The 24149-nt window shown below is 43.2% G+C and overlaps 2 protein-coding genes across 4 annotated transcripts in view; both read right to left on the bottom strand.

The window, feature by feature from the left end:
- The window catches only part of gab1 (GRB2-associated binding protein 1), an 80093-nt gene extending 72171 nt beyond the window's left edge, over positions 1-7922 (bottom strand). For both annotated transcript variants that reach the window (XR_014553536.1, XM_083655556.1), the window contains exons 1-2: positions 7592-7922; positions 7347-7465 (exon numbers count right to left, since the gene is read on the bottom strand). Coding sequence is in view for 1 of the 2 variants with exons in the window: in XM_083655556.1 (XP_083511682.1) it covers positions 7347-7418 (72 nt within the window). In the remaining variant the exon portion in view is untranslated. The remainder of the gene's footprint in view (positions 1-7346; positions 7466-7591) is intronic.
- Positions 7923-13785: 5863 nt separating this feature from the next.
- usp38 (ubiquitin specific peptidase 38) lies at positions 13786-23174 on the bottom strand. 2 transcript variants are annotated; one of them, XM_083655619.1, is made up of 11 exons: positions 23133-23174; positions 21674-22364; positions 20493-20628; positions 19967-20096; positions 19610-19711; positions 18714-18872; positions 17236-17429; positions 17011-17104; positions 16783-16889; positions 14904-16251; positions 13786-14060 (listed from the first exon to the last, which is right to left on the bottom strand). In XM_083655619.1, exons 2-11 carry the CDS (start codon positions 22353-22355, stop codon positions 13893-13895), a joined length of 3120 nt encoding a protein of 1039 aa, XP_083511745.1. In that variant the 5' UTR covers positions 22356-22364; positions 23133-23174; the 3' UTR covers positions 13786-13892. The 2 variants fall into 2 exon arrangements, with proteins under 2 accessions (XP_083511745.1, XP_083511744.1); XM_083655618.1 differs by having other exon boundaries at positions 23034-23170.
- Positions 23175-24149: the final 975 nt, after the last annotated feature.

Here is a 24149-nt window from a genome sequence, read left to right as displayed (position 1 = left end):
CGTCAAGCGCCCTGGAGGATTCTTTCACCAAAAAAAAGCTTTGCTCGTTCTCGACAGCATGAGGGCTCATATAACAGATTCCGTGAAAGCAGCCATCAAGACCACAAACTCCATTCGGGTTCCGAAAGGCTGGACTGCTGCGTGATGATGACGCCGGCACAGCTGGGCGCCTTCAGAGGCTGTTCGATTCCGACACCGACAGTGACGAAGAGGAGTTCCTTGGTTTTGAGAGTGACAACGAAGGAGAGAGGAGAGTGGTTGACGAAGCCACCCTGAACCTGTTCGTTTCCGACACTGAAGTTGAGGACTTTGCTGGTTTCAGTACGGAGGAAGAAGAGGAAGACGAGGATTAGTGACTTGACTTTGACTCTGACTCTGTTTTTGACGCTGCACCTTCACCTAAAAGATGAAGACAAGGATTACGGTACCTGGTTTGATTGTTGACAGCACCTTTTGTTGAAATGTTAATAAATGGGAGCTTCCCCAAACAGCCATCTCTTTCCCGACATTCCTCTCTGTGCACGAACCCTTACATATGGTAATTAAACATCAAAACACCCGCGGCTTATAGTCCGGTGCGGCTTATATATGTAAAAAAACAGTCAATTTTGCTGCTGCGGCTTATATACCGGTGCGCCTTATAGTCCGGAATTTACGGTAGCTTTTTACAATCATTAATAATATCACTTTGATTGATTGTGTCTGTGGCACGGTCAGTTGAGTTGTATGAATGAAGCAAAGCAGTAACCGATAAGAACTTGGGAGCTGACATGAATGATGGAGAGCCCCACCTCAAATAGCAACGCAGAGATATAGCAACACCATTTGACTGCTGCACTATGGATGCAAAGCAAAACAAGACATGTGATGTGATAAGCCATGCATCCCAGATCCCACCCAACAGAAATCCACTGCAATTGTGGCAGAAACTGTTTCAAGAGACTCTTTGTACCATTCCTGCCACCTCTGCCTCGCTCTACCATCTCTGTGAGTGTAGGAATTTAGCCAGGGGAAAGGGCAAAAATGCCCCACGAAATCTCAGAATGCGCATAAATACCATGATCCAGGGGCAAAACTTGACCCCAATATTTTGATCATTTTATTTTCATTCAATTCATTTAATTTCCATTTCCATCTCTAACATACACTCAGCACCTTCTGGCTGGTTGCCAGAAGAAAACGAAGAACACACACAAACAGCGTTGGTGTTCGCACTACGCTTTAGCAAATTTATGCACTAATTTAAAAAAAAAATGAAGTGCCCCAAAATTGTGTAAATGCCCCCAGTTTCTAGACAGTGGGGGCAAAAGTTGCCCCCAAAATATTTTTTTCATTTTCCTCCACTCCTCTGTGCATCAGAGAAAGAGTTTTCCACCGCGGTGTAGAGAGACTCTGAAAGCACTTTTCTCCAGAACGTTTGTTCTTCACGAGAATCGGGCTTGAACATACCAAGCGAGGGCTGTGCTTCTATAACGGTAGCCAGCGGGTAGCGCTGTGCAGTGAGTAAAGGCCTATTCATGGTCACTCTAGTAGTGAGCTTGGCGCGTCGGGGGGCCAGGCCTCCACAACCGTGTACCTGAAGATGTTTCTATCAGAGCGTAGCTCCCGCGGCGCGCTGCTCTTTGCAGGAGAGACGGGGAGAGAAATGAAATGAAGATGTAAGTACACTGAGCCATGTTTTGAGTTGACCACATTGCTTGACCCATGTGGTAAAACTGATTTGTGTAACTCTTCATTTTGAGTCATTTCAAGTAAATGTGCTGTGTTGAGAGATCAGCACAAAGTAGTCTATAGGGCTGATACTGTAAATGAAACGCCTATTTACATTCAGTAAAAACAAGTTTGGTGATTCTATGCATGTGCCAATACGGTCGTTTGAGAGTGAAACCACTCAGTCAGTACTGCTCATAATGGCATTTCACTGTGACTTTTCATGGGCCGTTTCTCACTTATCACTGTACAATGTAACATGATGATCACTTGGCTGCCTCTCTGACCATGAAAGCCTCGGTCTCAGCGTGGAGCGTGCGCATGATCTGCAGAGGTCTGTCTCGCGGTGCCTCGCTCGACTATGTGGAGCCCTTAAACCTTCCTCCTCGACACCTCAAGAGATGCTCTATAGTGACAGAAGCTAGAGCCTACAGGTTTAAAACTGGTTTTATGCTTACGCAAAATCACCAGCGCCGACTGCGCCGAGCGCTCGCCGCAGCTGGCCGTCCTATCGGCGCAGCTCGGCGGAGGGGGGCGTGCAGCTCCTCGAAAAGGTGACTCCGCGGCGTCAACGCGGACGTGACGTGACCAGCACGAGAGCTGTGATTGGCCGTTGCCTTGGGCCGCGCACATATACGCTGACGTACTTGTTGTGAGCAATGAGGAAATGCCATTTCCTCATTTAACAGTGCTTGTCCCTCATCTAGCAAAGCATTTTGCAGGCTCACCGGAATGAGTTTTGAAAGGGAGGGACAATAAAATGTCCCCCCACCGACATGATTGCAAGTTCTTGGTAAACGACACGATAACGTCATATGTAATGGACATAAGTGTCCCACAAGCCACCTAGTGTTTTGGACGTGTACTGCAGCCAACGCGCCGAGTTATGTTCAAGTACGCACAGTCTCGCTGTCGCCGCTAGTCGGCGGCAAGGCTCCAAGTCGAGGCTGCGCAGAACCCTGTCAGCGCCTTTAGCCTCCTCGCTAGAGCGTCCGCCATCTATGCCGGGGGTTTCCGACTTCGAGTTGGATGGATCAGCTGTGGGGGACTGCACACAATGCACGCTACATGTCTATTCTGATTAGGCCTACTGGTGCAATTGTCGTTGAGGTTTCCTTTAGCTACTTGCTGTTGCCTAATCATTGTCCAACAGAACCAACTATGGCTATAGAGTAGCTGTCTGTCTGGGCTGCCATACTTTCAACATCTTGTTGTTGATCTGCTAAGCCTTACAGCCGGTACCTCAGTCACACTCCACACAACAGTGCCATTTACAACGACTCATAAGGTCACCTCATATTGAACTTTCTAAGCTGTGTTAAATTGACCCTCTTTGACCAGAGGTTTGGTCCTCCTCAGGAGCAGCAGCACTGACTGCTGGTTTTGGTTCTTAACGGGTAGTTAATTAGGCTCGGGAATCAATCCCAGAATGCAATGCGCATTGCATTCTGGGATTCTTTTCCGCCATATTGGTTGATTTACAACGGTAACTCATTCATAATATTGGCTACATGAGGACGCTACCAGCTGGCATTTTGCCCTGTGTTCAAGCCCCAGCCCCTCTCCACCGCGATAACCGCAAAGAAATGACTCGAACGTAAAGAAAACACAGAGACTGGGACACCAGGTGAAGGTCATCAACAAGCAGGTCAAATAGAAAACCAGCAGGGCTCTGGCTGCTGAGGACCAGGATTAAGAACCACAAACGATGTATTTGTGATTTGAAGACGGCATCATTCAACGGGACCGGACCACAAGTCTCCTCTATGGCCATTATTCACAGCTGCGGTCACATGCCATCCTGACCCACGGAGCTCACCTCCACCCACAGCCACAGAACCAATCACATGATCGCCATCAGACCAGACAGAGATTTAAACGACCCCATCACATATCCATACAAGCTCAGAGCTTTATGTGTCACGCATAAACAAACGCAAATGCACACACACTCTTTGGAGGTTAACTGCTGACCAGAGCACAGTATTAACCGTCTGTCTCCCACTAAACAAAAAGACATTCAGGTAATGATCAGGTTGACCTTTCTCTGACACCCTGTTTGGCCAGGCGGCCAGCACATACTGATCCATTTGACAACAAAGCCAGTGACATTGTATAGCTTGCACTTTTACAGGACAAAACACACAAACAAGTTGTGTGTGTGTGTGTGTGTGCGTGAGTGTGTGTGTGCGTGACTGTGTGTATGTGTGAGAGAGAGAGAGGGAGGGAGAGAGAGGGGGACAGGCAGAGTGACAAGCTAACCTTCACAGCTTGTTTATATGCGGGCTATTGAAAAAAGGTGATGTTGGTTTTATTTGTTCATCTATCATAACTCAGTTACTGCCAATTCCGATCCTGATGTCACTGCTTACTGTACGTTGTACCTTGGCATGTGACAAATGCATACCTGCACACCTAGACGCAACAACAGAAGGGGGCCACTTAAGCAGAAGAGGGCCATTAGGCAAAACAAAAGTAGTGGCTAGCCAAATTAGCATGTCCATGGCATGTGCTGGGGATAGGGTATGAGCAGTTGAGATGTGGGGAAATAACCCGAAACCAAACCTAGTTGACTGAACTATTGACCTTTTTCACCAGCAGCCATTTTGTGTCTAAAAGGCAGGAAGTAACACACAGGTGCAAGGCAAGCAAAACATGAATGAGCGCTTCCAACTTCCAATCCATTTAGGTGTTCTAGTGCCGGGGTACCTCATTAATGTTTTGGTTGCACCGGTGTTACTTCCTGCCTTTCAGACATGAAATGGCCGAGGGGGAAAATGTGAATAAAGATAATGACTGGCTAATGGCCACATTCATTTGAAAATGAAATCATTGATATGGCCCCACCCCAGTTCACTCGCCAATATCTGTCTTATCAGCAGTCGGGTCAATGATGCAATGTGCAAGCGAAATGCTGGGTGGCAGGCAGCACTGCTTGAAATGTCTAGCTGACCAACAGGCAGCAGAGAGGCAGACAGTTCCCTCATTGAAGATGTCTGAAAAAAACACCAAAATCTTCAAAACACTGCCAATCCTCTCATAACATAAAGGCGAAATTTATAAACAGGCCAACTTCCCCAAAAGTTGTGTAGTCCTTTAAGGCGGAAGACACAAGTTAAAGTAGTTAATCCATGTGCTCAATCCTCCTCCTCTCCCTCCACCTGAAGCCACAATCATCATTACCAACTGTGTGGTTTCGATTTGAGATAATACTAATAACGTAATTTAAGTGTGGGAAAAAAAAAACAAAAAAAACTGTCAGCACTTCTAGGGCTTTCGCAACCTCATGTGACTGACTGAGCATCATGAGATGGGAGAACATCTTGCCCCAAAATATACAGGGTCTGATGTGATGCTTATGCCTGTCCAGCAACCCTGTTTCCTGGTAGAGCAAAGGGTGGGTGAAGGTTTGTGACAGTTATCAAGTGGACATCTCCCATGGTCAATATTTCAGAAGATACTGTCAGTCAGTGGAGAAATGGAATTCTCCCTATATGATTGCTGAATGTCTGTACAAAATGTAGAGACTAGAAAGAAGCCCTTGCCCTTTGATTCTGAGGGACTGACACCAAAACCTGACGTTTACTATTGATGTTTGACAGTTGGAATTTATTACACCTCATTATGAAACTGCACTGGAAATATCTCAACATGACGTGACGCCATCTGTCTGTCTGTCTGTCTGTCTGTCTTTCCGTCCGTCTGTCTATCTATCTATCCCGTATCTATCGATCTGATCCATCGAAGAGAAAATACACGACCAAACAACAAAACAGAGGACTGCGGAACTATTTAGTATGTCTGCAATAGCTGTTTTTTGACAGTATTAAGGTATTTTAGTGAGGATATTTCCTTAAGAGCTACAGGAATGTCTCAACCTGTTGGCTTGTAATGGCTGCTGCTTGCAAATTCACAATGCAAGCTGTACCAACAACCAGCGGCTGCAGGAACAACTGATCCTGGTGGCTTGCATCATCTAATTAGAACAAGAAAAGCCATGCAAGAAATGGCAAATGGCCTGCAGTCTACGGATCAGGCATCAACCACTTGAATTGTTTTTTAATAACACAAGCATCAGAAAAGTTCCCAGAATCCACATGACATCCTGTGATTTGGCCCTCTGGCTGTGCAACGCTACTGTGTCAAGAAAATACAAAACAGCTTTCCAATTAAACTACTTGCTCCATCGCAAGTCGCCCTCCTGACCTGCTGTTTACTGTATTGAGAAAGAGGGATTTGAGGTCATTACATCTCACTGGTTAGTGATCAGGAGGTGGGAGTGTCTTGAGAATGGTTTATTACTCTCCACTTCCCCATCTCCACCACCAGTACTGTGACTTTTTGCCACTAACCTTGGGTCATTCTTCCCACAAACAGTAAACATGAAGGTGTCTCCTCTGGTTAGTGTTATGAGTCTGTGAGTGATTACAACTCATGAAGCCATAGGTAAACACAAGGGGGAATGTTCACCTTGCAATTACACAGTAAACTGAGATTTTCCTTGTCACATCAGAGAGTAGGCCATTGTCAGTGTGAGAAGTCCCTGGGCCAAGCCTGGTTTTAGTGGCTAGATTTGAGCTTCATTGCTAATGCTTTCAGAGAAAAACAATTGGGCGCTGTGATAAGATCCCTGCTTTCAAGCTGTCTGCTTCCTAATTGAAATATCAATAACTGAGATATCCAATCATCCACAAGGAAAGCGGTTACTCTTGACAGCTGACATGTACTACTGGAGCTATTGGCTTTTACATCAGTGCTCTTGTCAGCTCTGCACAGTTTTTACAAATTCACAACAAATACATGATATGACTTTGCGGAAGACAATATATTATGGGGGGGGGCATGATACAACAGTTCAGCTGGTGTACTGTAGCATATGGCGCACAACTCACACAACAGTGACACTTCCATTGCCAGTTTAACACATAAAGACTGAGTAAAAGTTATGTATTGCCCTCAATAATTATTATGTAGAGTGAGTGTGTGTGTGTGTGTGTGTGTGTGTGTGTGTGTGTGTGTGTGTGTGTGTGTGTGTGTGTGTGTGTGTGTGTGCGTGTGTGTGTGTGTGTAAACAACAATAGCCGATGAGTGACACACAGCTACTAATAGGCTAATACCCTATCATTATGCATATATGATCTGACAAAATTCTGCAACTACTTCTGGAATTTGGGGGAATCCTTCTTTCATGTAATTCAAAACTTGTTTTGGAAATCATTTAACCCTTTGTGTGACACAGTGAGCAATGACTGTGACCAGACAAACAAGGTTATTACTTTCCCTGTTGATGAATGTAGTATGGGTCCACTGCACATCAGAGAACTAGTCCTGTAACCAGAATGCCTCGAGTTTGACCCCCAGCAACAGCCATGTGTAGTTGAAGTGCCCTTGAGCAACACAGTGACACCCCTACCCTATCGTGCACTGCTAACGTTATGCTAAACAACATCGTTTCAGGTTCAAGAAAACAAGCGAAACACATGAAATGCACACAACGTGAGGCCTAGACTCGTCTGTCACTGCACACTCCTCTGCGCCCAACCACTGCAAATCAATCTGTAACGGGGGAAGTGGTTTCTTTTATGTGCGATACAGGTTACTTGTAACGTGACAAATATGATATAAAGTGCACTTACGTAACGTCTCAACTTTTTTTCAGGGGGAGACTTTCTCAGCCACCCCGAGCACACCACATCTCCCCCACTCATAGCTGCTCCTTTCGTCCTCTCCCTGGAGTTTGAGCGGGGTCTCGCACCTGGAAGACGTTGACAGACGGCTCAGACGATGCAGTCAAAACAAAGTTACAACGTTGTATGAGCGAAGATGTTGTGTTTTTAGGGAGCGAAAGATACCGTAACTCCTTCCTCGAAAGTCGACTCACCGACAACGTAGTCCTCTCTGAAATGCGCAGACCAGATTTTCCCACGAGTTAAAATGAAATAAACGTGTATATCCTAAAAGGTTGGAGTGAATATAAACCTCCCTTTCAACAGATATCAACGATGACTTTTGTGTTTTTATCCCAAATGAAACGTTGTGCTTGCACAGGCGCAAGCAACTGAAAGTCGCCCAAGTTTGTTATTATGTGAAACGCTTTACGCGAATTCCCGTCAAAGTGAAGCGATTCCCATTTGGCGAGATTAGATGCCTATCTCCCTCACTGTACCGGTGCATAGTTGTCGTCTGTCCGCCAATTCAAATATGTTTTTCACCATAAACACAGTGGTTTTTCGCCGATCGTCCCTACCAGTTTACTCCCATAGTTCCTTAATTGTGATTGACAGGGTGGCTCCTTCTTTCCCTCAACTCACCCTCCTCTGGAACACGGCTGCGTGCGTCAAGATAACCAGAGATACACGGAACGGCACCGGAAATTTAGCAGTTTTGCCTTCGAAATTAAATACTTGTCCTGTCACTTGTCCTGTACGTTTAAAAAAAGATTTTTCAAGGTAGTAGCCATCCTAGTTTGAGTTGGTTGGTGTCTGCTTGAGCCTTTGTTTAGACACTTTTTTCTTTGCAATCCTATACATGTTGCATTGTCATTATGTGCAAATATATTGTGAAAAGGACATCCAACAACAACAATCATATTCGTACAGTCATCCATCAAGGCGTCATTAACTACCTAGTCCTAGTACCTATACAAAAAAAACGTCAAGTTCGTCTTTATTTTATTTTGAAAGTTAAGACAGGAAGTATTTTTGTATTCTGTCTAAATTGACACTGGTTTGGAAGACGGTGGCGTGCAGGGAAAATATGGGACTTGTAGTTCCAAAATGGTTTATGTTTTGTCCCAAAAATAACAACAAAAGTCTTTGTGGCTGTTTGGAAAATATAATATCTGCCATATGATGTAATAGAGTTATGCATCTCTGACTGAATGTCAAGAAGAATGGCTTCAGAAAGATGAAGAAAAGACAAAGAAAGGACCCGCCTCTGTGTGTAGACGAAAGGTCCACCAAATCCTTGTACGTCTAAACTACACTATCCACAATGCGTATTCCCTTACGAATATCACCATAATATCCCAACAATATTCCTATATAGGGACAGTGTCTTTGTGATACTCATAATAACAATTGCTATAATATTTCTATATAGTAGGCCCAAGTGATATTTAGTAGGCTGTGTGATGATATTTTACATTCAATAAAGAGCCAGCAAACATCACTAACATTTTCACCACACTAATTACAAATCATAAATCGATGTAAGATGGATGTGTTTTCCTACATGTGATCAACGTCCTGGACAGTGCACACAGAGCATCTGGGCCAATCCAGTGGTAAAGATGTTCCCTCTGGACTCAGAATGGTATCTGAGGAATCTTATTGGAATGCTATTGTAATGGTAAACACTTCCCCCAATGGATGTTGCCTTTTAGCCTGTTCTGTGATTAATGACTTTGCCATTGTACAGCACAGGGAATTTATTTCTTTCAGCAGTCACAACATTGATGAAGAAATAGGGAGCAATTATAGGCCACAACTTAATTAATTATTTTGCAGGACACCATCATTAGCATTGCAAATCAATGTGTAATCATTTCAAACAGCTATAGTCTTGATTCATCAAAATCTATTAAGATAAGATAAGATAAGATAAGATCCATTAAGTAAGTGTCTAAGGGTTGGCCTAAGCATGGTGAGGTTGTGTGTGTTTTTGTGTTTCTGTGTCTGTGCCTTAATTGGCTTCATTCCAGCTCTGCTGCTGTGTTCAGAAAGTACAACTCTAATGAGCTCCACTGCAAAATAATGAATTTTAATTAATTAATTGAACCATTTGAATTTCAGAGCATTGAGTTCAGCAGTTTTCGCTGTTTTTGCATGTTATAAAAGTAGATTTCTATAAATATGCATGTCATCTATAAAAGCCTATGATTATATTTCAAGATATATCACACCATTCCCAAGAATGAACATTTTGACCAAATCGAGCAAGGAGGAAACTGATTTAGTTGATTAATAATTGAGTCATTGATTTTACCTAATGCCCTTTTGACAGCTACTGTATAGTGCTACTGCAGTGTTTTTGTAATGTCAGTTGCACAATAGTAAACATTGCACATTTTCAAATAATTTGCTATTGCTCCATTACTACTTTCTACACCATGTGGGAATAATACTAAGTGATTGCATGCCATGTCCCACTTCCATTTTCAGCCAGATTGTGCTTTGTCTGTCGTGGCATCTCAGTTCCATTTGAGCAAAACCGAGAAAAAAATGGCAAACGTAATTTTAGGTTTAGAAAAGCTATGTACAATGATATTTTTCCATTTTGTATTAGTCAGTTTTTTTAGACTCTAAAGGTTAGAGCTTTCCAGTGTTGTGTTGTGTTGTGTCCTGTGTTGTAGTTGTAGCACATAAACCTTGACTGTAGCATGGAAGCTGTCTCATGAAATGATGCATTTATTTTGATGCTTTGTGTAACTTGTGACAATTCTGCCATTGCTTTCAACAATATCACCTCCAATCAACATCATATCCTCCACTAAGTTATTTGAATAATGTTTGTATAATCACAGACTAGCAGTAGCAATAACACTCTTGCAGGATTTTCAGAGGTGGAAGTAACTAATTACAACCAGCTCAGTGGCCTTGTGGTCTGAGTGTCCACCCTGAGACTAGGAGGTCGTGAGTTCGATCCCCGGCCGAGTCATACCAAAGACTATAAAATGGGACCCATTTGCCTCCCTGCTTGGCACTCAGCATGAAAGGGTTGGAATTGGGGGGTTAGATCGCCATATGATTCCCGAGCGCGGCACACGCTGCCGCTCACCGCTCCCCCTGGGGATGGGTCAAATGTGGAGAACAAATTTCACACATTGTGTGACAATCAGTGGGACTTTACAACTACTCAAATTACTGTAATTGTAATTACCTTTTGTGTACTAATTTTTTTTTTGTAATTTTTAAAATCAGTCATTTTACTTTTACTTAAAGGAACACTCCGCCCATTTTCAACCAGCTTTGTATCATTAGAACATCAGTAGTATATCAGAAAACTGTAAACGGTTTTGAAGTCTGTCATTTAATTTGACAGTTATTGAGTGTTAAAGTGTGGACCAGTGACATCACTGGTCCACACTAACTCAAATTAATAACTCATTAACTCAAATCAACTCTCAATAACTGTCAAACTAGATGAATGATGAATAGTTTGACAGTTATTGAGAGTTGAGTTGAGTTAATGAGTTATTAATTTGAGTTAGTGTGGACCAGTGATGTCACTGGTCCACACTTTAACACTCAATAACTGTCAAATTAAATGACAGACTTCAAAACCGTTTACAGTTTTCTGATATACTACTGATGTTCTAATGATACAAAGCTGGTTGAAAATGGGCGGAGTGTTCCTTTAAGTAAAATGTTGTTTGAAAATTTGTCTTACTTTGTTACATTTTAAATTGCTTCAATTACAGAGTAAAATAAATCAAAAGTTTCCCCCAAGCTTTCTATTAACTGCGCACCAGAAATTGTCCAATCTATTGGCCATTGCTAACTGTTGCTAAGGCTGCGTCAGTGACGTATAGGATAGATAATCCCCCCATAGGGATTTCTACAGGAGCCATGACGTTGGTGGTGATCAGGGGAGGTGGTGGGGCGAGACAACTGCTCCAGTGATGATGAACAGCAGCTGAGGATGATGGCACAAATGTGAGTAATGACGTAGTAGCAAGGGCTCTATATACCACCACCACCACCGCTTAGGTGATTGGCTCAGCACATCAGGAGAAACAGATGTCCTTAGCTGATTGGATATTGGGAAATGGAGAAGGGGCAGTTGTGATGTCACTCGAGCAATTGTGATGTCACCAGTGATGTCACTCGAGCAATTGTGATGTCATCAGTGACGTCACTCAAGCAATTGTGATGTCTTCAGTGATGTCACTAAGGAGTTACACACCATGGGGTGCTAAGCTATGCTGTAGAGGTTAGTCTTCCATGATTGAAATTCAGTCAAAGACCACACTTCAATCATGAGAGACTCATAGGAAGTTTTAACAAGCTTTATTGAACAAATAACCAGTTTAAGTGTGGCTCTATGATATGATGACGCTCCTCTCGAGATGAGAGAGGGGGGGGCGTGGCTGCTCAAAAAGCCGTCAGATGACATCATAATAATTTGCATATCAATAGCCTATATAACCTACAGTCCCGGTCGTAACGGAGCTTTAGCCTTTTCCCATTTCTTCCCCCTGCAGTCACTTCAAGTGGAAAACAGGGAGTGAAGAGGACTGCCAGTCCTCAGCTGTCCCTATAGGAACCACTTTGTAGTAGCTCGCAATGGAGGGAGGGGGGCTACGTTGTGTGTGGGAAGCGCTGTGATCATCAAACCTCTCTGGATGACAAGCAAGTAGTGCAAACCGGCATCAGCCATCCAAATGCTTTGATTCAGTCAGCCCAAAAAGGAAGGTAAACATGCTTCAAGAGGGACAGCTACACCATTTGGTTCATATATTCTCTGCAGTGGAATGGCAGCATTTAGAGATTTATCAAGCAAGTGAAGCTGAAAAAACACTGTATGCATGAGCACTATAACACACTACAACTTTGCTGTTTTCTCCCCAGAAATTTCACCTGTTGCTCCATCTTGCTGTTGCTCAATAGTATTGATTCATTAATTGCTTTATACATTCGCCATTTCTGTAAAAAAAATTCAGTTTGCTGTGTTTTATGTTCAGTATAACATTTACGGTACAGTATATCTCCAACCCTTGCCCACCTTATTCCCATTGTCAACAAACCATTAATAACTTCTTAAAAATGGCCTGTCTGGTCAATTAAAACAATACAAAAAAGGACCAATTTATCTTTACTGTATGGAATGGTAAAGCATTGGATATCATCACTGTACAGCAAGACTGAGGTGTATATCCTGACAAATCCGTCTTTCAAAATCTGCATTAAATATTAAAAGGCACATAAAACCAGCATAAACAAAATATCTCCCTGAATGAACAAATCAGACTAATCCATTAAAATAATGTCAAAGTGTAACTGCAGTCAAATAGTTTTTACATAATTAGTATGCAATTTTGTTCTTTGTAAATCACACCAGCAGTGTGAAAACCGATGTTCATATTGAAAATACCTTGCTCCTGTAACTTAAATATACTATGTAGTCTTCACGGAGAAAGGGACTCATGTCCCCTGATTATTTAGAATGAATTTTGAAGTCATATGTACAGTTATTGCATGTGATATGAAACATCTAAAATGGCAAAGCACACGTAATATTACAAAGATCCAAATATCTTTGAAAAAAGTCAAACTCCAAAGCTCATGAAGAAAAGTTGCATGCAAATCAGAAAAGTAAATCAAAGGTTCCACTTTCAGGAAGAGCGTCGAGTTATGGATACTGAACCATGACAAATCAAGTCTCTGTCCATCTCTCTTATATTTTGAGTGTTTTCTCAACTCTGTAGTATGCACTGCTCATGCACTTGTGAGTGTTTCAGTGTTAATTTTATAAAAAAAAAATGTGGCAAAGACTATTAATAATCATGTTACGCAACTATGCTTTGAAACAAGATAATATGATCTACGACTATAAGCAAAAATGATTTTGCATTTGATCAAGTATACGCCTAAAATGTATCCAGTCATTCAATTTGCCCCCTTTTTTTACAATAAATTATATTTGGCCATGTTTTCCCCTTTAGGGAGAAAATAAATGTACATTAATGTGTATCGTTCACCTCAAAGGTGTGACAAAATTTTGAGAATCCACACCCACACCACCCCCAAAAAACAGTGCATACTTACACTAAGAAAAAAATCCTCGTATGTAATCTTGCATATTGTGGAAATACAAGTGATTCTGAAAATAAAAGACAATCAAAATCTAGTCTAGAGCCAAAATTAACACTGGTGTGTTAGAGTGTGTGTGTGTGTGTGTGTGTGTGTGTGTGTGTGTGTGTTTTCTTAAGACATCTTCAGTGCTGTTTTCTCAGACATCTTCAGTGCTATTTTATGAGGTTATGTGCACATATGGTATGAGGGACCAACAGCAGACCAGGACTCTCTTAGTGCAAGGGTCTCCCCTGGGCTTTCTCTTTCATAAGACCAGTCTGCTGATGGTATTGGGTCTGTTCTGGGTCTCCTCTAGCCTTTCTCTTTCAGAAGACCAGTCTGCTGATGGTATTGGGTCTGTTCTGGGTCTCCTCTAGCCTTTCTCTTTCAGAAGACCAGCCTGCTGATGGTATTGAAGCCCCCTCCTCCTCCTCCTCCGCCACCAGAGGGGCCACAGCTCCCTGGTGGGTCATTGTCATCTGACCCGTTGGGCCTGAATGAGCAGGACGACGAGGGGGCCTGCAGGGCCTGGGTCCGAGCGGTAAGCTCCTGTTCCTGTCGACAGAAGGCAGAGAGGAAAGACACAGTTCTTCAAATGTTTCCAGGTGAGATTATTTTTAACCTGTCGACAGAAGTCAAACACATACCTAAGCTATGCCAAACATTTAACTCCATGAGTCAGTGCCGCCTCACTTGATGCTGTTACAGCACCCTCTAGGGGTGATGTGGAGGAATGACAGTGCAGCACAGGTCAATGACGCTTGATTTCGAATCGCACATAGGTTACGCGGGCAGGGTGTGGGGGGGGGGGGGGGGTGGGGGCGTAGGCCTATGTGCTGTAGCCTATTGTATTTTTAATTTTATATTTTTTATAGTTTTCAGTTGCAGGTTAAACTGTCAGCTGAGCTCTGTTATTGAAGCTTTGGCTAAAGGCCAGAATTTTACAATGATGTTTTGAAATAAATGTTTAAAAATCGATTGTGTGTTAAAAGCTTGTGTTACGTTTTCATTGGCGTTAATACACTAATAATTAATTTCAATGTCCCCTATCAAGAGCAATTCAGTTGGTTCATGAAATCGCTGGGCTGCGTGACCAGCGATTTGTGGTGTGGGAGATTCCAGCTGTCAAAAGAAGACAAAAGACTTGCTCCTGGCCAATCCCGGCGCTTGACTGCTGCGTAGGCGGGCACAGGGCGTGGTTTTTGCGTAACCTATGTGCCATTCGAAATCACGTGTCAATGACCAGTGAAATTACACCTGCCATAACAGGAGGTTCAGAGTCGTGAAAGAAACGTTCCTCACATAGTACGCGGCGCACGCGCTTTTGTCCTGAAACTAACTAGTTTAAGTGGTAAAGAGTGGGCTTTTATGTGGGGGGGAGTCCCCCCCTCACCTCACCTGTAAGTACAGCTTGTTATCCTTGGTAATAGCATCCAGGAGCTCTTTCTGCAGGGGAGGCTCAGCACTCAGTCTCATCCCGTTTGCCGTCAGTCCTGCATTCACGTTCTGCCCTGTTAGCTCCTGTTTCCGGTAGATGAGCACATAAGCCGTGTCCTTGGGGAAACGGTTGGTAATGTTTTGCACCGATTGGAGGGACGTGAATGTCACTCTGCTGTCGTTAAAAAGCAGCCAATCCCTCGCCTCCTGGCCACCGTTAAGCAGCGCCCCCCTTTGTTCGGGCGGGGTTGAGAGAGCAGAGCAAGTGGAGAGGCTAGGCTCTGCCTGGCCGTTCCCCAAGTCCTCCTCCAGGGCAAAGTGATTGCCTGGGTGTTGTGTTCCATCTGCGCCGTTGATGTTACGCCCGTAGGAGTAGTAGTGGCCACTCTCTGACGACATCCCAGAGTGCATCACCACTGAGCTAAGGACATAGGGCACCGACTGGACGTGCATTCCTCCTCCTCTATTGATCTCCTCTGCTCCGTCTATTCTCTCCTTCTCCTCTTCCTCCTCGTCTTGTTGCGATGGTTTGAGCTTCTTCGCTAGGTTCTCGCTGCTCTCGGGAGAATCCACCTGCAGCGGGGAGGAGGCGGAAGAGGAGGATTTTCTAGGCGATGAAGGGGCGTGCACAGGAAGTCTCATGAGTGGCGGGATGGTGACGTTGTCCAGGATCTTCCTGCGGACGTGGCATTTGGCGTCGTAGGAGAATCGCAGCAGGGTGAGGATCAGGTACTCTGGCGCTGCCACCACTTTCATGGTCCTCTCTGCCCGCTGCAGCGAGCCACACTTCTCGCAGAAATAGGCGTTCTCCTCATCCAGGATCTCCGGAGCCAGGAAATAGTTCACCAGGTCAGGCACGGAGAGAGGTGGTTCATTTGTCGCTGGCACAAAATGGACACTGCTAGCCGCGGGTTTGACCAGGCCTTGTTCAGGGACTTCACTGCCGCCGTTGACGGATCCTTGGCAAAGAGCCTTGGGCTCCTCTGAGGGCCCCTCGATCTGAGGGCTGCCCTGGGAGGTGGCAGAGGGACAGAAGGCCAGAGAGAGGTCTGTAAAGGGCTCCTCTTTCTTAGAGATGCTGTTGCACTGCATACAGCGAATACCCGTGCTTAGTCTCCCGCCAAACATCCTTTCTATCAGAGTCCTCGTATCGTTCCCGAGCTTGCTTTCTACTGGCGTCAAAGGTGACTCTTCACCTCGCTCGGTACAAGTCTGAGCTCCTGGGTCTTTGCTGGCTGTGACACCAGGGGAGGTGGCCTTTGGGTTGGCTGATTCCAGGACCTGAAGGGTTTTCTCCTCTTCATGCAACCTTGACACGGGGAGATAAGTTACTCATATACAACTGATGCACATTAATGCCATGACAATGCTATGCTACTACATCCATTCTATCTTCACAACAAGCCCGTAGTCACACGTGGTTTACTTAAAAAGTATAGCGTTACCCATTTAGTTCATTATGGTCTTATAGGCGGTTTTCATGGAATTGTGTTGCTAGGGAACAGTTTGGAACCGAGCTTATATCCTGTCAGTTATTGTACTAGCAAACACTGCAACAGTAAGTAAGCTGGGGGCAATTTAGAATGTTTACGTTGTCGAGTTGAAACAGTCTATAAGCAAAGGCATTTGTATTCAATTAATGATTCACGTTGTTTTGTATGTGTGGTAGGGCCAATTTTATGGAAACATACGTGAAAATCTCTGCCATTATAACAGTACTTACAAAGGTGTAACATTAGATCTATGGCAGTCATTTTAATGATTAGTCTTTTTAACGGACAACTGATTTATTGACACAATCCTATCACTGCTGATTCACTGAATGTGCTTGTTATGCTACCTGTCTAGAAGAAAGCGGAGGTACTCAGAACAGTCCTGTTGAGAGCCTGCGTTGAACCAGGGAGGACGAGATGCCTCAAAGAAGTTCCTGGGAGCATATGCTGCCCTCTGTAGGACAGAGACAGAGACAGAGAGACAGAGACAGAGACAGACACACACACACAGTGTCATCTCATGTTTTTCCACCAACACTAATATTCAGTATTGTCCAGTACACTGATTTACTAACCTGAGTGTGTGCAAGGAAAGCAAAGAGCAGCTGAAGCATTTTCATCAAAGTGTTGGTACCATTTAGATGTAATGATAAAACATGCCTCCTGAAACTGGGATAAAAAGGAGGTTAACTACACTCATAGACCGTCCCACTCAAATCCCTATGTATCACACAGCAAATAGACTAACAACCTCATACACAATGATTGATGTGCTCTTATGCAATGTGTACAGGACTCACTCAGTGGCCATGAAGAGCGTCTGGATGATGCTGTTCATGTAGCAGGTGTTTCCCAGGTTGACCAGGCCCGTCTTACCCGTCTCAGATTTCCCAGCTTGCCTCAGCAGGCCAGAGACAAATGAGTTGGACTGGGACGACCAGGCACTTTGATTCAAAACCAGCTTGATCTGCTCCTCTCCGGGCTTTGGGAGATCCTAACAAAACGAGACAAAATAATGAATTAGATGCACAACACACTTTGGCAAAAAAGGTCGCAGGTAAACGACCATAACAAACGACCATAAAAAAGAGATTTTCCTTAAGGTCAGAGTTTAAGGTTTCATTAAAATAAAATTGGTTGCTCAAAACACCCTTAAGTCTTCTCCTTAAGGTTTCCTTAAAATGTTTACTTACTGTAAGTATTTAAAGGAACACTCCGCCCATTTTCAACCAGCTTTGTATCATTAGAACATCAGTAGTATATCAGAAAACTGTAAACTGTTTTGAAGTCTGTCATTTAATTTGACAGTTATTGAGTGTTAAACTCAAATAACTCACTAACTCAAATTAATAACTCATTAACTCAAATCAACTCTCAATAACTGTCAAACTATTCATCATTCATCTAGTTTGACAGTTATTGAGAGTTGATTTGAGCTAATGAGTTATTCATTTGAGTTAGTGTGGACCAGTGATGTCACTGGTCCACACTTTAACACTCAATAACTGTCAAATTAAATGACAGACTTCAAAACCGTTTACAGTTTTCTGATATACTACTGATGTTCTAATGATACAAAGCTGGTTGAAAATGGGCAGAGTGTTCCTTTAAGGTTTTCTTGTTATCTTGGTCTTATATACAGAAAGTCCCATAAAGTTAGTTACACTGTTGCACAAAAGACATTAGGGGAAAAATAAGGAACCTCTGACTCTATCTTAAGTGCAACATGGCTGAGTTTATGGTATTAAATTAAGAAAAATGAACAGACATTAAAGCTCTAAAGTCAGTATCACTTGCTTGAGAACTGTACAGAGGAAATGATCAAGCTGCAACAATCAGTCATGTTCTGAACCAGAGCTTTTGCACCCATCATTATTTTACAGTGGGGCATTTAAAAATAAGGTGGATACTAGGTCAACTTTGTGAGAACAGGTATCACAAGCACAAGTGCAAGTAAACGGTTTCTATGGAAACTGTAGAATTTTACCACTGTAAAATATCTTTCAATGCAGCAAAATGCCTTAAATATGAGACTTAAAGCTTAATTCATCCTTAGCCGAGGGACTTACTTATGGGTGTTGCACAGAATGCCTTAAAAGGTTTCCTTAGGTAAGGAAAAAACAAGGAGAAATGCAAACCTCCGCCAGCAAGTCAAATGTTTTCATGATTTACGCAATGTTAAAAATGACTTCCTTTTGTACCTGGTGGATTCAACATTTTCTTCAATACTTTCATACAGGAGAATATTTATAGTATGAGATGCCCTCTGTTCCTTTACCTTGATGGCCTCTAGTATGTGGTCGTAGAGGTCGGGGAAGCCGTTGTACTGGTACATCATACAGTGTATGAGCTCAGTGAACTGCAGTAAGAAAGCGTTACTGGTGGGGAGGCCATCTGTCCTCAAGGATTGGACTAGATGCACCACATGGGGCACAACCTGGGACAGTGAGGGAGGAGGACAATTCAGATTATGTATTGGTTGGTTGGTACTGTTAATATCATCCTAAACATCTGCTAGTAGGCGGTTAGTCATACAGTAGCTATACTACATGAGGAGTCCTATGGAGGCTTCAGTCTCATTATAGTATTTCCTAGAGTAGGATGTTTTTAGATGCTAATGAAATGGGCCAACTGAAGGACCATTGCTCAATGCTCAGCGTTGAAGTGCTCCACACATCATTAGTGGGAGAGCTGTACCAGGCCTGGGGTTGTGGGAAATGAAGTCTATAGAGACAGTCCGCATGTCTGGGAACGCCCACAAAATGTTAAACGGCTGGCGCGCGAGTGGGGTAAAACCGCTGATATATCTCATGGGCTGAAAAACCAAAAGACGGTGCTGCGGCTCTAAACTACAGGTTTGGGGGTACTAGAGCAGAACACAAGACGTCTGCTCAGATGTATGTTTACTGCGGTGGTTAAATCCCCGATCGTGTCTGCCTGGGCTGGGCTATCAGCTAAATTCTAACTTTGCTGAATGGATAGAACGGGGGAATTTACCCCACCCTGACCCCGCCCCCAGCCAGGCTGAGCCAGCTAACCCAGCGTCTATGACGAGACGTGGCCTCAACCTATGGGGCCTTGAAGTAATTTAAGCCGGAGGAGAAGAAAATGACAAAAGAATAAAAGGGCCATATGAGAAGGAAATGGGCTGTGAGGACAGAGGAGATCTCTTACCAAATGGAAGGCCTCAGGAGAGTGCTGGAAACTTAGGAGCATATGCGACAGCACAGCCAGTGCCCCCTGCCGCACAATGGGGTACCACAGACGACTGAACACCTATGAGTATAGATACAAAAAATTGTACATTATAAGAACTGAGGAGTAGCTTCTAATAAATAAGTCCCATTACCAGGTGGTCTAAATAAATCATCTAAATAAATCATTGCAGCTAAACATTTCTGAGTGATGATCTGCTTTGGTTATTACTCTCCAATAATCATGAAGCGATAAAACGATGTATACAATTTCTGTCTACGGTAATTCCGTCCTGAGGTCAACGATGAATCAAAAAGAGGAACTCTCACTACACACCAGCTCAATCTTGAGCAGAGTGACATCTATGAGGATGGTGAACTTCTGAACTGCAGCCAGTCCTTTCAGCAGAGCAATGACCCAGATGTCAACGTGTTGGGCCAGAGGCCAGGAGAGCCAGTCTATCATCCTAGATGGACAGAAGAAGAGCATGAGTGTAAATAATTTACAATAATATGGATGATTTTTTAAAGAACGTGAAATATCTTCTGTATGAAATGAGTGAACATTTTTAAAAATCTAGAAAAACAATAATGACCAATAAATGGAATATTAGAATATGAATAAAAAAACATGACAAATCTATACATGGTGTGTCAAAATGTAGCTCATTCACATAAACAGGAGGGCTATACAGTACATTTACACAGAAAATGTTAAGGCATGTGTGGTAAAAAAATATATAAATAAAAATACACATATATCCAATATACTGTATTTATATACATACATATTTACAGATGTAGGCGACATGTACAGAGTGTGCAGAGGTACTGCACTGACAGTACTAGCATTGTGAACAAACCTGCAGAGTGCCTTAGTCATGCTAGCATCTTTGACATTCTGGTCTGTGGTGAGGCTCTTGATGAGCACTGTGATCATCTGGAGGGGGATGTGCTGGACCAGGCAGGCCAGGGCAATGGAGGGGTCAAAGGAAGGGTCTGCAAAGAACACACAATAAAAATGAATATAGAATTACACAATCATATTGTCCTTTTTGTTGGAATGAGCAATTAAGTAATGTAAAATGATCCATTTCACAGGGCTCAACAATAAGGCTTGCCCGCTTGTCCGGGGGAAGTAAAATACCATGTCGGGCAAGTAAATCTAGCAAATCACTTGCCCGATCTGGCAATTGGGAAAAACAGTTACACTTTTTTTATAATAAAAATGGGAGGATGATATTGGCCGATTAATCATTGGCTATCGGCTTTTTCCTGCTCCAAACTATTACCGGTACTATAATTTGTATAGGGGCAGTAAATGTATGTGTGCATGTGGGGGGAAACTAAAGGTTGAGCCCTGATTTTAGATTAGACCTAGAGTGTGACATCAACTTATGTAGGTGTAAGGGCTGTGGTCAATTCAATCAGTTGAAAATCTAAATGGAAAATGCAATTCTTTTGTTCAGTCTTAATAGGCTGAATTTAACTACATTCTTGTGGTAAGTTGTGTTGTTCTTGAAGAAAATCAACTCCCTCAATGAAGGATTTGAAAGTAAAGTCAATGCTGAGGCCACCACCTTAAAAACGAAACAATGTGCCAATAATATGGAAGATTAGACATTTTAGCAAACAATGAAAACCTTGTCTCTTATTCCTGTCAAACATACAATCTATAAAACAGAGAACTAATCTATGGGATCAAATCAGCTATCCGTGTGGCAAGAAACCCGGCATGATTGCCGGGGGGGATGGGTCATGGCGTTCATAATGCCTTATGCAAATCCTTTTCATTACTGGCATGCACACTAAAGTCATAAATAAATCTAATTATCTACAATAAAAAATAACTTGCTGAATCCAATTGTGTACATACAATGAATAAAAAAATGATGTATGGTGTATGATAGTTTAAGGATTTGAATCTATGATTCTTCTTGCCATTATTAAGCTTCTAAATAGATCTGCTCTAGGTACCCCAACTTACCCTGCAGAAAAATTCAGTCCGTTTTCTCTGTATTCTCTCAGTGAAAAGGAGTCTCACCTGTGGAGGAGATGATGGCGAAGACCTCCTGCAGTGAGGGCAGCAGTGTGGCTGGATCAGCCTTCCAGATGTTTTGCAGCAGCGCACTAGCCTTATTCACCTGACCCACATACTCCCTCAGCTCCCGCTCTTGGCTGGCAAAGCAGTGGAAGTAACTGATGGTCCTCACCAGCTGCTGGCAGAACAAAACGGCAGACTTGTCCCTCGGGATGCACTGCACAAAGTCCGACAGCATGGTGCTCAGGCGGGCACACAGGGCGGGCTCGGGGCGCTCACACACCATCCTTAAAACCTCCACCTGGATGACGCTGAAGATCTCCAGCACGGAGGGGCAGCTGATGAGCAGCCGCAGGCAACAGTGAATGTAGTCCACTATGGCCGGGTCTTTGTGGTCCAGCTGGCCATAGCCCTGCTGCAGCAGACCGAGGACAAAGTCTTTATTGAAGAAATGCTCAAACTCAGGCCGGTGGTAGCGAGCATAGGCTTCCAGGACTTGGAAGCCCACCTGCTTCTGAAAGGCATCTTCGCCCAGTAAGAAGAGGCGGGCTGTGAGCGTGTACAGCGCCTGACACTGCTGCTCTGTCACCTCTTTCTCTGCCGCTTCCACTACCTTCTTCACGATCGCCTTCTTCACTGGAACAGAGTGATTGGAGCTGATGAGGCCCTCCAAAATCTTGTCCATGATGACAGTCTAGAGATTGTAGAGGGGAAACAACGATGACTATTTGAAATTGATCAATTAACTACAATCATGTTTTGTTTTACACTACATGGAGTGCGGGCCAGATTTTTCCATGTGACAGTTTGATATCTGGCTCAACACAACAGCTACACAAACGTAAACACTGCATTTAACGTACACATTTTAATGCGGATTGACACCTGCTTTGTTCCTACACCACATCAAACACAATCTGGGAAGCCAGAGTCTATTTCGGCACGTAGCTAAATAGAAAAATGGAAATAGAAATAGACTCTGGGTTCCCAGATTGCATCAAACATAACACGGTTATGACAGCGTGTTATGACAGCGTGACAGCGAGCTAGCGCTGCCTCAGTGTATTCGTGTGTATTCGTAATGACGAGCTAACGTTAGCATGTAGCATGTTAAAAGCTAGATGTAGCTAACATTTAAAATAATCTTAGTTGAAATATGGCTCGAAAGCTAAATCCAACTTCCAGTTCCAATAGATGATGGAGCCAGTTCTGCTACATAGCGACAGCTCAAATTCACATTGCTTCTAGCTAAAAAAATGAACAAAGCAGCAAAACAGGCCTAGCAGAGGTGCCACTGACTTAGCATAAATAAAATGCTGCCGTCTATAAACACGATATAAAAACGTTATACTGTTGTGCTTACCCAAATAAAGCATGACAACACTATCCAACCAGAAAATCCTTAATTGTCAATAGACGTTAAACGCCTTTTGACAGGTAAAAACAGGGTTATTTTTGTTACTTTTTATGATGACTGGAATCAGCTGATTAACCTTCCTCCGACGTCATTCCAATGGACAGGGATATTGTTAGGACCCCTGTGGGAAGCAATTTTCGCCTTGTCATTGCCTGTTTGTTATATCTTACCATACTTTGAACGCAAAAAATTAAGATCCGTGACCGAAAAGGTTGAGTATCTTGCATTAATAGATCACCATCGTCAAATTGTGAACGAAAGGAGGCGCACATTTTGTGCAGTTCCAGTAACATTTCAATCATGATTTCAATGTGCTGCCTTATTACATTTCATTTCTTCTTCTTTTGTTTGTTTTTGTTTTATCTATTCGATCATACTTGAATGATAATGCTCTGTTGATATATGCACATGTTTGATTCCTACATTGGGATGTCTTGATTGATATGTGCATGTTGGATGATTTTTGCAACAAAAAAATTGCTGCCTTCACCAGACTAGCTCGGGGTTTTGAGAAGCCGCAGAAGTGATACTGAAAGCTGTAGTTCTTCGAATGGCCACTTGAGGCTGGACCCAAAAGGGAGTCGTTCCTGTTCACCCCCATGTTAAAATGCCACACTTTGTAACAGGATTAAGCATGTTTACAGCTTCTGAACTGCAGCCAGTCTATGAATATGAATGTTTACAGTCATATACATTGTGACATCATCAGTGATGTCATAAATTCTTCCCTGCTGAGGTCTTACTAATAGGGCGGCGGGATGGCGACCCACACAAACAGAATCAACATCTTCCGCCCAGGACTTCCACTTCTGCACCTTTTAAAAACATACATTGCGTAATTTTAATTTTTTATGCTAAACGTCAACATTCTTATATATTCACTACAATAGAGTGGCACTGCGAGGAGGCAGAAGTCCCGGGCGGGAGATTTGCGCTGTACAGGAAGCTTCAAAAAAGGTACGGCTGTGCCAGAGTCTATGTGCCGAAATAGACTCTGGGTTCCCAGATTGTCAGAATGGTGAAGCCGCTTCTATAACTTGACTTTGAGTGTCTGTCCGTCTG

The sequence above is a fragment of the Poromitra crassiceps genome, assembly GCF_964638095.1.
Source record: "Poromitra crassiceps genome assembly, chromosome: 19".
NCBI lineage: Eukaryota > Metazoa > Chordata > Actinopteri > Beryciformes > Melamphaidae > Poromitra > Poromitra crassiceps.
Note: the sequence above shows the minus strand (reverse complement) of the source record. Positions and strands in the feature narration are given on the sequence as shown.

What these genes read in the sequence shown, in the direction of transcription:
- usp38 (XM_083655619.1), bottom strand. Translation starts at nt 22,355, where the DNA reads ATGGACAAGATTTTGGAGGGCCTCATCAGCTCCAATCACTCTGTTCCA. An exon ending in CGCCATCATCTCCTCCACAG is followed by an intron (nt 20,629 to 21,673) that starts GTGAGACTCCTT and finishes TGTTCTTTGCAG; the next exon opens with ACCCTTCCTTTGACCCCTCC. An exon ending in CTTTCCTTGCACACACTCAG is followed by an intron (nt 16,890 to 17,010) that starts GTTAGTAAATCA and finishes TCTGTCCTACAG; the next exon opens with AGGGCAGCATATGCTCCCAG.